The 16,125-nt window shown below is 38.0% G+C and overlaps 1 protein-coding gene across 1 annotated transcript in view; it reads left to right on the forward strand.

Moving 5' to 3' along the window:
• Positions 1–16,125, forward strand: part of LOC127654362 (contactin-4-like) — a 156,798-nt gene that overhangs the window by 135,307 nt on the left and 5,366 nt on the right. The window contains exons 14-17 of the mRNA XM_052141500.1: positions 848–997; positions 1,871–1,941; positions 14,466–14,700; positions 14,940–15,055. Coding sequence (XP_051997460.1) covers positions 848–997; positions 1,871–1,941; positions 14,466–14,700; positions 14,940–15,055 — 572 coding nt within the window. The remainder of the gene's footprint in view (positions 1–847; positions 998–1,870; positions 1,942–14,465; positions 14,701–14,939; positions 15,056–16,125) is intronic.

Raw genomic sequence — 16,125 nt, forward strand, 5'->3', positions numbered from 1 at the left:
GTGTTGGCTAAATGTATGCTATAATTTGTGTGCAGAAAACATGAAATATTTAAAAGTTTAAAAGGTGAACATCCTTGCACTGACATAGACCGACTCATTTTGACGAGCTGCTTGCTTGACTCTTTCACGCACGTTTATGTCGTCATAGAAACACGCACATACTACGTTTTATTGATGAATGCATTAAAATCATACTGCAAGTTAATTTTATAAAAAATGTTTTTATATATATCATGCAGCCCCACTGGCCACCACTATATTCTTATTTTGTGATGGCAGTCAGTAGTCTGTGCAGTAATATTAGCATTTTAAAATCTCAACCCCCTTACCTGGTACAGTCACTAAAATCCAAAGGTTTCTTGCTTAAGAGGGTGCTTACTGCGCATAAATGCATCATCTACCATTGGGCCACATACAAAACTCAGGATGTTTTTTGACTTAGTCTTAGATAGGAAACATGTGTCGCTTAAGAACATGATGGACAATCATTTACACATGAATTATGATGATGAACATTTTTAATAATCATTAACATGAAAAAAAAAAAAACATGATATAAAGTCAAAGTATTTTCTAAGTGGTAAAATTGCCCAAATTTTGAGATATGTCCCTATCATCCCTACCTAAATTTACACCTATGCTCTATACTGATTGTATATGAATCTCTGCTTTCATGTCACCTATCGATAATTGCAGTCCCTGTACCTTAACCTGCAGAGCTTATTATCTCGCCGAGCCGAAGAGGCCTGCGCTGTGTATGTTGTATTTGTGTGAGTGTGCGAAGGGCCTGTGCAGACACACGGGGGGCCCGTCTCACAGTAAGTGTGTGTGTTTTATTTTGTGCCAGTACCAGAGGTGGTGAGGGGCACGCATCTGACAGCTACAGTAATCGAGCTTAACCCCTGGGTGGAATATGAGTTCAGAGTGTTGGCAAGCAATGCAGTGGGCACAGGAGAGCCCAGCAAACCCTCAAAGAAAGCAAGGACCAAAGAAACACGTGAGTGCTTGAAACACGCTAGTTAACCCTCGATGTCGGCATATGGCTCTTTAAATTTGTTCCATCACAAAACTGGCTTGTTTTTGTAAATTTGATGTGCATTATCTGTTTATTTTAGTTTTTATTTTGTTAGAAACTCCTAACCTTAAGGATTAAGCTGTAATGCATTGTCATGGCAACTTACAGTAGTTATATCAGATTGGTGTAAGCAATTTTATTATACCGAAAAACATTCAATGTTAACATTCTATTTTAACATTAATGGACTGGCCCCATTCACTTCCGTCATAAGTGTCTGTAACTGAGATTTTTGCTTCTTTTTTTAAATAAACCTGCAATGAGTCAAAAATGTTTTTTTTGTGGAAATCAGCACGATGCCACAAAACCTGTTAATTGATCTTTTATAACTTGTATTCAACCCAGAACATATTGAACACCTAACAATGCCCTAGCAACCAGCCAGAACACCCTAGCAACCATATAGCAATGTGTAAAAATCCACTACGAACATCTTAGCAACAGCATAGCAATGCCCTTGTAATGCAATTCCTTAGCATTGTGGTAGCAAAACTGGCAAGCACCACTTACATTTTCTTCAGAACATTTACAAATCAAGCTATGCGTGTGGTTTTATAACCTCATGTTAACTACTAAATGTCTACAATGATTATTTGTACTTTTAAAAATGTATTTGTCAAATTGCAGAACCATTTAAGTGAACCATAAAAGTAAAAAGGCTGACTAAAAATGTTTCATTTTAACATAAAATTAAAACACATTATACATTAAAATACATTTTAAAGTAAAATCATTTAAATCATTCAAATATGTCTTGACCTGATCAGAACTGAGTAAATCTTTCCCTTCCTCCAGTTCCCAAGGTCACCCCGGCAAACGTGAGTGGAGGAGGTGGCAGTCGATCAGAGTTAGTCATCACTTGGGAGGTAAGATGACCAGTGCACTTCACTTGCCTGCCAGTGTGTGTGTTTGGGGGGTTGGGGGGATTGGTGGTGTACGAGGATGTTTTTTTAGGTTTCAAACCGGTAATTACACAGGTATTTTGCTATAAATTTGGTTTAAGAGTACATTTTTAGTGTCTCTTAAAATAGCTTAAAAAGCATATTAAACTTTGTTTTTTGAAAATACAGAAAATAATTGTTTTTTGAGGTTGAGGTTTAGGTTTAGGGGTAGGGTTAGGGAATCGAATCTATAGTTTGTACAGTATAAAAACAATTATGTCTATGGAGTGTCGTCATAAGGATAGCCGCACCAACGTACGCACGCGTGTGTGTTGCTCTTTCTGTCCTTGAATCCTTTGTATACCGTCTACATTTTCAAGCTGGCTAGACACCATTGTTCCCTATACGTGAAGCATTCATTAATCATAGGAAAACAGATACACATAACAGATGACATTTAATTTTTTTAAGAGCTGAGCAGCAATAACTGCCACTGTCATGCAGAAAAAGCAGCAAAGAGAGTTCAAAGATAATTAAATGGAGTTTTCTTCCAATTTGCGAGGATCTTTTCGAAGATTGTTTCTCTCTGTCTCTGTAACTCTTTTCACAAGGCATGTTCTATTGCTCAGGTTTGAGAATCGATTGCTGAGAGATGGTGTATTATCTGTAGAGGTGGAAGTTTGTCAGAAGCAGCTTGAAACTTCGAGAGTTCTTTTAAGTGTGTTGTCTTTTAAATGAAAAAGACAAATACCAACGAACATATTTTTTACCCTAAGAGCACTGATACATTCCACAAATGCAGAAAAGTGCATATGCTTGTCTATATGAGTGTATTTGATCATCTTGTTTCTTTTGCAAAAGCATAAAGAGCTAGGTAAGCAACATTTTTGGACATCATTGGCACGCTTCTGAGTCGAAGGCTGTTCCAAAAGGTGGGCAGTATACTTAGGGGTCATTCAGTTTGAACGCATTTTTGCGTCTTTCTCTCTGCTTTTCAGTAGTTTTAAACATATATGCTGCCCTGCATTTCTCTGTTTTTATGCGTTTTAAAGATGGCTTGTCATGTTTAAAAACAAACTTTTAAAAGCACATCTTGCCCTATCCAAAATTTACTTGTATTATTATGCTTTCGGTCTCAGATATTTGACTCATTGGTTGCTTCCACCTGAGAGAGCCCCTCTCTGGTTTTGTATTGATCAAGAAGATCTTGCCACTATTTTGCCATTGCAAAGCATTTCTATCAAACTAACCAGAGAAGTTAAGTCACACCACGTTATCTTGCATTTGCACAAGGTATGGACAAAAGTGTCCATAGTGTTAAATTCTGACATTTATTTTAGAGGTTGCCTCGAGCATATGGCTGAACCCAAAATGATGTCTTAACAAGTCCCCTTTCTGCTGGTCAGAGTGGATCATGAGGGAGGTTAATACACTCAGTGACCTATATGAGACTGGAGTGTTGAGATCTTTTGAAAATGTTGTTCAACATTTTGGGATTCCCAGATCTCCGTTTTTTAGGTATTTACAACTGCGCCACCTGCTCTGAACTATAATTGGGAGTAGCATACACTACCCTAAAGCGGCAGATACTCTGGGAATGGTGATTACTGCTTTTGGAAAAGGTCATGAGGCATCAGTGTATTACTCCCTGCTAATTCAGTGTCTGGGGGACAGAGCTTTAACTTCTATCAAGTTAAATAGAAAGATTTAAACTTGGTATTGGAGGAAGGAGTATAGGCTAGGATTATAAAAAATATCAAGTCTGTATCTAGAGATGCAAGGGTGCACCTTATGCAATTCAAGATTTTACATCAATTCTATTGGATCCCCTCTAGATTGTGTAGGCTTGGTCTTAAAGACACACCCACCTGCTGGCGATGCCAATCAGAAGATGGAGACACAACCCATGTTTTTTGGTGGTGTGTTAAGATCCAAGAATTTTGGTTGAAGATTCAGATTTAATTTAGCCCCAGACTCTGTGTTTTGGGCAATGGGGCAATCATCAATGTGGGGAATAAACTAAGTAAATTGGGTTCTCACCAGTGTAATGATCGCCAGACAAATTATTTTAATGGGATAGAGGTCAGCTGGAGTGCCCCCATTTCAGGAGTGGTGCACAGAGATGGGGAGGTTGGCAGCTTTCGAGTAAGTGTCATTTAGAAGGCTGTGGAACTTTGATTTGTTGGGAAATGGGGCAACTAAAAAAAATTGAGGGCTCTCGGGGAGAAAGTGGATAATATATATATATTATTTTTTTGATTTTTAATTTTTTTTATATATACTCATGTGTGACCACATGATTGTTTGTTATGGGGCGGGGTTGGGGATTGGGAGGGGGAGGGGTAATAGTGGGGGTTAAATATTGATTATATGTATATATGTTTTGATTTTTTTTTTTGTTTACTGTATTAATCAATTAAATATGTTAATCACAACAAAAACAATGCACATCTTGCTGTGTCTTTTCTTTTATGCAAGAACCTGTTTGGTCTGAACAGCTCCTTAAATGGCATTCTAAGACCTAAGGCAGGATTGCATTTAATGTGGAGCATAAATATTTGTTGCTGGTAATTTATAAAGTTTCCAGTTGTGTTTCCAGTTCTGTTTAATATTACTCATGCTGTTTGGTGATAAGAATTATGGGCTTTTATTTGAAGTCACCATCAGAGGTGGGTAGAGTAGCCAAAAACTGTACTCAAGTAAAAGTACAATTACTTTAAAAAAAATAATTAGTCAAGAAATAAAGAAAGAAAGTATGCAATTGAAAGAGTAATTCATAACTTTCAAAAATGACATAATGGACATTAACTCTATACATTCCATTACATAATACACATTTAACAAGTGTACAGAATGGTTATTATTTCTATTATTATTAATGGAAATTCTGTCATCATTCACCATCATGTTGTTCCAAACCCATATGACTTTCTTTCTTTCATGCAACACAATAAGGAGATTTTAGACAGAATGTTAGCCTTGGTCACCATTTACTTTCAGTGAATGTGTTTTTTATATATATATATATATATATATATATATATTTTGAAAGTGAATGGTGACCGAGACTGTCAGTCCCTAGCATTTTGTCTACATATTTTGTGTTCCACAGAATACAAAGGGTCATACGCGTTTAGGACAACATGAGGGTAGGGAATTGATGATAGAATATTAAATGATGGCTGAGCTTTAAAGGGATAGTTCAACCAAAAATGAAAATCCTCTCATCATTTACTCACCCTCATGCCATTCCTTCAGTATGATGACGTATTTTCGAGTGAAATGGAATATTTAATGAAATGAAATAGTGGGCGAGGCTTGATTTTATCCAGTGGAACTTGAATGGATCTAGAAAAGTAAGCATTCCATACAAAAATGGAGTCAGATCTGAACACAAGTTTACAATCGTTTGTGGAGGACTATTTGCTGTCTGACACACCACTAGCAATCGCTTTCGAAAGTTTGTTTGCAGCAGGTGGAGGAGGATGAGGAGCAGGAGCACACAGAGGATAATTTTATCGCGGGAATCAGGCCTTATATGTTTGAGCCATTACCTGCTGAGTGTACTAACGGTGACCTGGATGTGGAGGCTCAGGAGCAAGGTCACCCTCGAGAGCATATGGATGTATCCCAGTGGTTATGCTAATTCTTCTAAACAAATTGTTATTTGCGGTAATTTTTATTAAATTAACCAGTGTTTAATTACAGCGCTTTAGCAAGGTTTTAAATATGGTGCATTGCTTAGAACAGTAGCCCAAAACTATATAGAAATATAAAGCTGGGAGATAACACTGCTAGCGTCGAAAACCGTTTCTGACGAGCTTGCTAGCTAGTTTCACTTACCGGTAAACTTTGTGAGGTACCAACAGTGTACATTGACGGGAAAGACGTATCTGTTAAGGACAGATATTTCACACACCCCATTTCGTGTTCTGTCCAATTTTTGAAGCATTCATGGGTGAAATGCTTTGAACACAACTGCAACCTGTCTGATATCCCTCCTTCTTCGACATGCAAAACATCAAGCCAGGGTATTTGGGGGATTGGGAAAATCATTTTGGGAGAGCCACAACCTAAAACGCAACTCCTCGCCATCTCTGTGTGTTATGCATCTTTTTTTACTCGCTGTCAAAGTTCATCGCAGGCTAGCGGTTGGATGGGAGTGGTTAAAGGATGATCTGCCCAAGCCATCAATATGACAGCATCAGAGAAGGACTGTCATTCCATAGGCGAAGCTAATTTTCAGATTTTGATTGAAGATTACAAAAACAAGCAATTGTTTTCTGTGGATTAATTTGCACTGATGAATTGTTCACCACAAGACTAGTAATGTGTGCTAACAATGTAAATAGGGTCCATTTAGATTACATGCAGACTTCAAATCCATGTCTTCAGAAGTGATATGATAGGTGTGGATTAGAAACAGATAAATATTTAGGAAGTAATTTTTTGCTAGAAGTTCTTCCCCCAGCCCAGCAGGGGGCATATGCATGAAGAATGTGAATCACCAAAAACAAAAGAAGAATGTGAAAGTGATCTGTTTCTCATCTACACTAGGGGTGTAATGGTTCAAATTTCTTAGGTACGGTTTGTATCAACCATATTTGTTTGTATTTGGTATGGTTCGGTTTTTACTTTACTCAGAAAAAAAAATGACTGCCAAATCCAAAGAATAATCTATTTGGTAAAAACCTTAACAGGTTTGCCCTTAAATAACAATCTTTTTGTAACCATAGTTTAACCATGGCATTTGTATTAAAAGTCTTAGTAGCCACAAAATTAACATGGTTACTGTCATGTTATGTTTGTATAGTAAAATCATGGTTACTATATAGAAACTACAGTATTACTGTTATAAAACCATGGTTCGTTGTATCAAAACTGTGCGAGGAAACAGGAAGAACTTGCGTGTGTATTTTAAATAAACCTTCACGCACATATTTGACATATTACCAGTATACGGCACTCACATTGAGCAACGTCTGTTTGACGCTTTGATTTCTCTACCAAAACTTGTGCTCCAGATGCGTTCTTAAACTTGAAGTGAACCGACCGTGGTGCCAATGCTTCCCGAACCGTGGGTGGCGAACCATACAGTTTGTTTTTTTACCGTGAACCGTTACACTCCAAATCCACCCCTATTACATCACTTCTGAATATATTGATTTAACCACTGGAGTCTAATGGATTACTTTTATGCCTACTTAAGTGAGTTTGAATTTAAAAATGTTGGCACCCATTCACTTGCATTATATGGACCAAAAGAGCTAAAATATTCTTCTAAAAATCTTCATTTGAGTTCAACAGATGAAAAAAGAAGTCATACACATCTGGCATGAGGGTAAATAAATGATGAGAGAATTGTAGTTTTTGGGTGAACTATGCCTTTAAGGCCTCTTGTTAGATGTGGATGAATTTGTCAATAAGAAGAGAGATTTGGAAACATTTCTAGTAAATATTATGGTGAAAATGGGAAAATGTCCCACAGGGACATTATACATAATGCATGATCATGCTAAGGCACCTACACCGGTCACGGAACACTCTCTTCGCCGTATGATCGACCTTGTGCCCGCATATCTCTCACGTGCACATCGCTGTGCACGCGCAGAACTGCTGTCTGTGAACGGCAGAACAAAAGGCATTTACACCTAACTTGGATGTTTACATTGATTTATACAGTTAATCAGCCCGAAATAGCTATGATATCTGCGTGAGATAAATGCGTAAATACTGCTCACGACATGCAAGATGCAGGACAAAGCGCACTGATATATTACTGCAGATTTAAAAATTTACATTTAAAAACTTGTCATAAGATCCCAGTTACAGAATCTCCCTGAAAATGACCATCACATTTTGGTCACATATTGAACTCTTAGCTCATTACTAGGAATACAAAAAGTGTTGCCGGAAAGTGTAGTAGATAGTATTATAGTACCTCTTTGAATGTCTATATATACATATATATACATTTACATTTTACATATAATGTGTGTGTGTGTGTGTGTGTGTGTGTGTGTGTGTGTGTGTGTGTGTGTGTGTGTGTGTGTGTGTGTGTGTGTGTGTGTGTGTGTGTGTGATTTACGAGGACAATTTTGTAAGTTACAAATTAGTAATTACAAGGGTATTATGCTATAAATGTGATTTATGAGGACATTTCTAGTGTCCCCATAATTCAAATCGCTTAAAAATCATACTAAACAATGTTTTATTGAAAATGTAAAAATGCAGAAGGTTTTCTGTGAGGGTTAGGTTTAGGGGTTGTGTTAGGTTTAGAGGATAGAATCTATAGTTTATACAGTATAAAAGTCATTATGTCTATGGAAAGTCCTCATAATGATAGGTAGACCAACGTGTGTGTGTGTGTGTGTGTGTGTGTGTGTGTGTGTGTGTGTGTGTGTGTGTGTGTGTGTGTGTGTGTGTGTGTGTGTGTGTGTGAATAAATTTATTCAGAACAGAAGCCTCATAGCATAACATCATGTCCTGTCTTGACCCCAATATATTATATTCATAGGCAGAATATATCAAGGCATCTCACTATGTTTTGGAACACAGCCCTTTGTTTTTGGTCTCTCCATTGCAAATTGTTGTTTGCACAGCAGGTATTGGAGTGAGCGCTTGATTACAGGTACATTTTCATTTACTCATTAAGCTCTCCCACCGGACTGAAAAAGCACATGTGCGCAAGCGTGAAAAAATTATCTATCCCCCGTCTTTAAATCCCACGCTATGGTTTCAGACTAATGAATGCTATTTTATGGTTGTCTCACCGTTACCTCGCCACATTACCACATGGTCAGAGGCAGACCGATACTTCAAACAAAACCACCATGATATCATTACCTGGCAAAATGATTTCCAGGGAGATGGTATCCCTCTCTTGCTGAAGAGGCAGGGGTGACAGCTATTGGCTCAGACCATGCTGCAGCAGAGATTAGCAGGAATGTGGTGTCTGATGCTTGAAAGGTGTCAGGAAAACATCCTGCCGTCTGCACGTCCAAAATATAATTTACGGTTTTCCATATGATTTGTGTTTATGTGTTTACTTACAAAAATGTACCATGGTACTAGTATGGTTTTTTTTGGCCATGTATGATGGTACTAGTATATTATTTTTGTCCTTTGTATCATGGTAATAGTTTGTTTTTTGGCCATGTACCAAAAGTTTTTTTTTTACTATGCATCATGCTACTACCATTGTTTTTTGATAGTTTATCATGGCAATACCATTTATTTGATTTATTAGTTTTTTTGGCTATGTATCTGCCATGTTTTTTTTATATTTTTTTTTTTTATCATGCCACTACCATGTTTATAGGCCATGCATCATGATACTTGCATGGTTTTTTGGTCATTTATCATGGCACTGTGTTTTTTGTCCATGTATCATGGTATTACTTTGTTTTTGCTATGTTTTATTGTTGTTGTTTTTGTTTGTTTGTTTGTTTTTTTGATAATTTATAATGGCACTACCATTTATTTTTATATTTGTATTGTATACAGCCATCTCATACCAGCTGGCTTCCGTTACACTCACCCCCCAAACCTCACTCCCATCCGGGTCACGGCACCACTGTAAGCGGTCCTGCTCAACCCGCTCCGAGTGGGATTCGAACCAGTGCATGGGTGGTGGGTGTACTAATGAGGAGGCTAAAGGCCATGGCCTCTAGCGTCAGTCGCTAGTGCACCTCTTGAGGCCAGGGAAGTGAGGATTACATGCACTGCACATATTGTTACTGTCATGTTGTTTCGGCCATGTATCATGGTACGTTCATGCAGGGGTGGAAATCGTACTGAAAAATAATACTCAAGTAAAAGTACTGTTACTTCTTGTAGTAGAGTAAATGTACCTGTCCTAATATCTACTCAAGTAAGAGTAAAAGAGTAGCTCATTTAAAAGTACTCATGAGTAGTGAGTATTGAGTACCGAGTTGCGAAAGCTATGCCCCTTTATAATAAAATCTCTATGCGGCAATTTAGAAATGTAGCACACATGAGTGTCCCATCCTCGTCGATACGTTTCACTAGACCCACTGCAGTTTGCGTATCGTTCAAACCGTTCAACGGACGATGCCATCACCACAACCCTCCATCTGGCCCTCACCCACCTAGACAATAAGGACTCATACGTTCGAATGCTGTTCATAGATTTCAGCTCAGCATTCAACACAATCATTCCCCAGCACCTGATTGGAAAGCTGAACCTGCTGGGCCTGGACACCTCCCTCTGCAACTGGATCCTGGACTTCCTGACTGGGAGACCTCAGTCAGTCCGGATCGGGAACAGCATCTCCACCACCACCACACTGAGCACTGGGGCCCCCCAGGGCTGTGTGCTCAGTCCACTGCTGTTCACTCTGCTGACTCACGACTGTGCAGCAATGCACAGCTCGAATCACATCATCAAGTTCGCCGATGACACGACCGTGGTGGGTCTCATCAGCAAGAACAACGAGTCAGCATACAGAGAGGAGGTGCAGCAGCTGACGAACTGGTGTAGATCCAACAACCTGTCCCTGAATGTTGACAAAACAAAAGAGATGGTTGTTGACTTTAGGAGAGCACAAGGTGAACACACTCCGCTGAACATCGACGGCTCCTCTGTGGAGATCGTCAAGAGCACCAAATTCCTTGGTGTTCACCTGGCGGAGAACCTCACCTGGTCCCTCAACACCAGCTCTATCACCAAGAAAGCCCAGCAGCGTCTCTACTTTCTTCGAAGGCTGAGGAAAGCACATCTCCCAACCCCCATCCTCACTACATTCTATAGAGGGACTATTGAGAGCATCCTGAGCAGCTGCATCACTGCCTGGTTTGGGACTTGCACCGTTTCGGACCGCAAAGCCCTGCAGAGGATAGTGAGGACAGCTGAGAAGATCATTGGGGTCTCTCTTCCCTCCATCAAAGACATTTACAAAAAACACTGTATCCATAAAGCAACCAGCATTGTGGACGACCCCACACACCCCTCACACAAACTCTTTACCCTCCTCCCGTCTGGCAAGAGGTACCGAAGCATTCGGGCCCTCACGGCCAGACTGTGTAACAGCTTCTTCCCCAAGCCATCAGACTTCTCAATACTCAGAGACTGGTTTGACACACACGTGTCCTGAGTTGCACTTTAATTACTGTCACTTTATAACTGTCTGCTACCTCAATAACTGCTATGTGCATAGAACACTATCTCATAGTATGTTATGTTTACATTTTTAGAAACTGTCATCTTTTTGCACTACTGAGTACTGGTCGGCGCTGCACTGTCTATTGTCCTGTTCATTGTCAGTAATTTGTTGTACTGTCCTGTACATTTTGCACATGTTTGCACGTCCACTTTATATAGGTACATATAGGTAGTTTATATAGGTATTTTATTTCATTGTGTAGTCTCATGTGGTCCTATGTTGGTCCTTTGTTGTTTTTATGTAGCACCATGGTCCTGGAGGAACGTTGTCTCGTTTTGCTGTGTACTGTACTAACTGTATATGGTTGAAACGACAATAAAAACCACTTGACTTGACTTGACATACCCTAATTTACATTCCCATTCATGGCTGTTTGCCAGAAAGAAAAAAAATATAGGTATTTTATAGGTGTTTGTGACTGAAAACTTTTAAAATACATCACTTATCTATTATACTGTAAACACTACATGAATCTGATTTAAAAAAAATCAATATCATAATGTACAGGGTCTAAATTCCCCTTAATGCTGACTGAGAGAGTTATTGTTGCACATAAAACATTTTCAAAACAATGCAAGGAATGCAAAAAAAAAAAAAAACTACAAATGCAGGTTCACTTGGCACAATAGATGTGGTAGAGCAGTTGTTTGGTACAGGGGCCACATCAGGCTTTAAAGGAATAATTCACACAAACATTTAAATTCTCTCATTATTAAGTCACCCTTATGCCATCCCGGATTTGTATGACTTTCTTTCATCAGGAGAACAAAAATTAGATTTTTAGAAGAATATTTCAGCTCTTTTGGTCCATACAATGCAAGTGTTTGAAATTCTCCTCCCTGCTCAAACTCCACTTTAACTTTCACTTTCTTCTTTTGTTTTTGGTGATTCACATTCTTCATGCATATCGCCATCTAAATATTTCTAGCAAAAATAGACTTAAATATTGATCATATGACTTCTGAAGACATGGATTTAACCACTGGAGTCACATGGATTAGGCTACATTTATGCTGCCTTTATGTACTTTTTGGAGTGTCAAAATGTTGGCATCCATTCACTTGCATTGTATAGACCTACAGAGATGAAAAATTATTCTGAAAATCTTCATTTGTGTTCTGAAGAAAGAGAACACAAATGAGACATCATGTTCATAGACATCTGGGATGTCATGAGTGTGAGAAAATAATGAGAGAATTTTCATTTTTTAGTGAACTGTTTCTTTAAGTAGCACATGGGGGGCCACATTGTCCTCCTTTTGAGATACAATGTTATACATTGTCCTCCTTTTGAGATACAATGTTATACATTGTCCTCCTTTTGAGATACAATGTTCCACATTGATTTAGTTCTTGTATCTTTTAAACCAAGAAATTCTAATGCATGATGCACAAAGTTTGTTACTAGTGGAATATTCTGATGAAGTATTGCTCTACAAATGTTGATCTTTATAAAGGCTAATCATAATTATAAATAAATGTATCATCTCTACTTTCCTGGTAATATATTATACCAATTAACACACTCTCTACATCAGGGAGTCAGTATTATTAAAAAACAAACAATATTTTCCAAAATTATTATTATTAAAAATGTTACTGTTTTATTCTATTACATTAATACTTTTAAAGCTACTCAAGTTATTCGGCCAAAAGTAGTGAGTGGTTTTCTCATTTCCTTGTCAAGTGTATTTGACATTAGCGCCTGTCAATCAAACAGCACGCAGCGACAGAAGTCAGGAAATAAAAAGTAAATCTTTTATATTTTATCTAGATCTTGTTATCGAGATCGATGTAATGAAGATCCCTGTTCTAGATGTAGAACAAAGGCTAAGTATAGACAATTACTCAAATGTTTATCATCGATATCACGGACATCTCTCTCTCTCTCTCTATTTTTTCAGATAAACATCAAGATTATTTTATCGCACAGCTCTGTTGATAACATTGCCTTATTCTTTCAAATCAAACCCAATAATCTCAGTGATAGATAATTATTTTACAGGCTACATTATAGACACAGAATCTAGTAAGCAGAAATCTGAAATTTACCTCGATATGTTTCTTCAAATGAGAGGCAGGATTAATGCTGATATCTGGCTTGAGCAAGTTGAGCAAACTCACATGACACGATCAAGCAATTGTCCTTTTTCACTGCAAAAAGCCCTTTTAGGTGTGGCCGAGATGTTCAGCTGTAAACTGTGCTTGAGGCATCCTCCACAGTTGGCGCCGGATCTACTGCTGCCATTCAAGTGTTTTACCTGTGATTTGATTTGACAGGAGTCATGAGACTCTCCTTAGCCAATCATGTTGACAGATAAAAATAAAATCAGGACAGGGAATTATCAAACACAGACGGTGGGAAAATAGTGCATTAAAAGTACTGTTACAGTTTAAAATGTACTCAAGTTAAAGTAAAAATGTATACCATTGTTAAACTACTTAAAAAAGTAAAATTCTTGGGGGAAAGTAGTTAATTACAGTAACTTGAGTATTTGTAATTTGTTACTTTACACCCCTGCTTCTATATTTGTTTGTTTGTTTTTTATAGGACTATGGTACTTTATGATAGTACCATGGTATTCTTGGAAGTACCTTTCAGTACCATGTAAATACCATAGTTCATGAATTTCACTACAATAGTACTACACAATATTTCCTTTTAAAAGCACTGAAGATTCAGCAAAACTTCTCTTTCAAAAATATCATGCTGTACCATCGTACAGTGATGATAATAGATGGTACCCATGTTACTTTAATATGTACAGTGGCTCCAAATGTATTTAGACTCATAAGTGATACTCAAAATGTATGAATTTCATTGAATTAGTTAATGTATTACCAAAGTGGCATTTGCCAAAAATCATTCTTGACCTTTTCTCAGAACCAAGTTCACTTGTCCTAGTTAATTTTGCAATTATTTTTAAGCAACTGGTCCTATGGTGATTTTAAGTGGGTGTATCACATTAACTATGGACAAGTTTCACTAACGTTTGACAACCAAAAAGTGTCCAAATACTGTTGTGTATATTATGAACAATACTGCTTTGTAATCTGAAACCTAACAAACCTCTTTTAAATGGTTTGCTTGAAAATTGTACTTGCGCTATTTTTCTTTAAATAAATGTAATTTGCTTTGGTATTTTTTACTTAATAAAAAACATTCATACTGAATGGTTCTGAATATGTGCCTTACTGAATATTATTGTATTGCCAAAAAGATATGGTTTGTGTAATGAATATTAAAATAATTGACGGGATATTACAATCCAAGGAATGTTCTGTAAGTAGACATATGTGTTTTATTTGTGGATGTGTATTGCAGCCCGTTCCCGAAGAGCTGCAGAATGGAGGAGGGTTTGGCTACGTGGTTGCTTTCCGGCCCTTTGGCGCCACCGGGTGGATGCAAGCGGCGGTTCCCTCTGCTGAAGCCTCCAAATACATCTTCAAAAACGAGACCATCTTGCCCTTTTCCCCGTTCCAGGTCAAAGTAGGGGTCTACAATAACAAGGGCGAAGGGCCTTTTGGACCCATGATCACCATCTACTCTGCTGAGGAGGGTCAGTTTCTTTAACTGTAGTGTTTGGTTGAGTATACAACAGAGAAATTAAAGTGGAATGAACCTTATGACATTTTGCTTTGGAACACTTAGCTGGCAGTTAATAGGAGGCAAGTTAACTGAAAGTGTATAGTGCCAGAACCCATTAATCATGGAGACCTTGTTTTTCAAAAGACATGGACATTCCTAGACATTGTTGAATGAAACGGTCTAATCGAACAATTTCTCCTTCGAATTTAGAGCCTGGAAGGGCACCCACAAGAGTCAGAGCCAAAAGCCTTTCAGCATTTGACGTTGAGGTGTCCTGGAAAGCCCTTCCGTGGAGTACAAGCAAGAAACGTGTTCTCGGCTATGAGGTACACTTAACACTTTACAATTAAAATGATATGGATTTTTCGAAGCTTAACTACGTTTTCTGTTTATTGTTGTCTTATCATTATTTGTGCTTAAACATTTTTCAAAACCCCTTAAATTATGTATTACATTTGCAGCTTATCATAGAGACTTGCTCTTTTGCCCTTGACCATTTAGCAACGACCCTAGCAACCACCCAGCAATGCCTTAGCAACCACATAACAACGCCCATATATTATGGTGGAAAGTTTTGCACGGGCAAGCACCATTCACCATTCACATTTTCTTCAGAATCCTTACAAAAAATCTAGAGTTTCCTCAAACTTGCTGCAAATTTACCACTCATTAATTGTCATATGCAAATTAGCTTTGCACAAACTCTTCAGTGATCGCCAAAGGTTTGCTGCAGGTTCCAACTACCGGCAAAGAGCTGCAAACTTGCATGTGAAAATAATGATTGGCAAATTTGCGGCAAGTTTTCCAGAACTCTAGATTTTTTGTAAGTGAAGTCATTTTAAATTAAATTAAATTGAATGGTTGTTAGTAATATTTAACAAAATACACAAAAGTTTTGCATAGTAAGTGAAAGATTACTTTTTTGCTATACTGAGTAGCTAATAAGGTTACAAGTCTTTTCTCTAACATACTTTTGATGACTCAAGTTAATAGTTAATATCGTAATTCTATCAGTCCTTTACTTAGCGACTTCGGCCTAGCTTAGCCAGCTTTGTGTAACATGCAAGAAGAGTGATTTGTTCGCTATATTGTACGTTATTTTGTTAAGAAACTAACGGCAGAGTAACAAAATGTAAAGAACCGAGACCTTTTGTCCTCTGCAAACAGTTCTGGGACAAATACAGATTATGTTTATGTCATCACCCATTTCTGAGTTTTCACCAGGGCCTGTCCAGGCTTTGGGTGAGAAAGGTTCATCAGTCAACCTGACAGTTGGGAAACGTTACGCATTATGATTTGCCTGTGACAGGTTCATTTCAATACTGCTGCACTTCAGCGGCTAAATAACCAAAGCGCATCTGACCCCCATCAGCTGTAAGACGACATTGGCTCAGCC

Source organism: Xyrauchen texanus, chromosome 13, assembly GCF_025860055.1.
Source record: "Xyrauchen texanus isolate HMW12.3.18 chromosome 13, RBS_HiC_50CHRs, whole genome shotgun sequence".
Taxonomy (NCBI): domain Eukaryota; kingdom Metazoa; phylum Chordata; class Actinopteri; order Cypriniformes; family Catostomidae; genus Xyrauchen; species Xyrauchen texanus.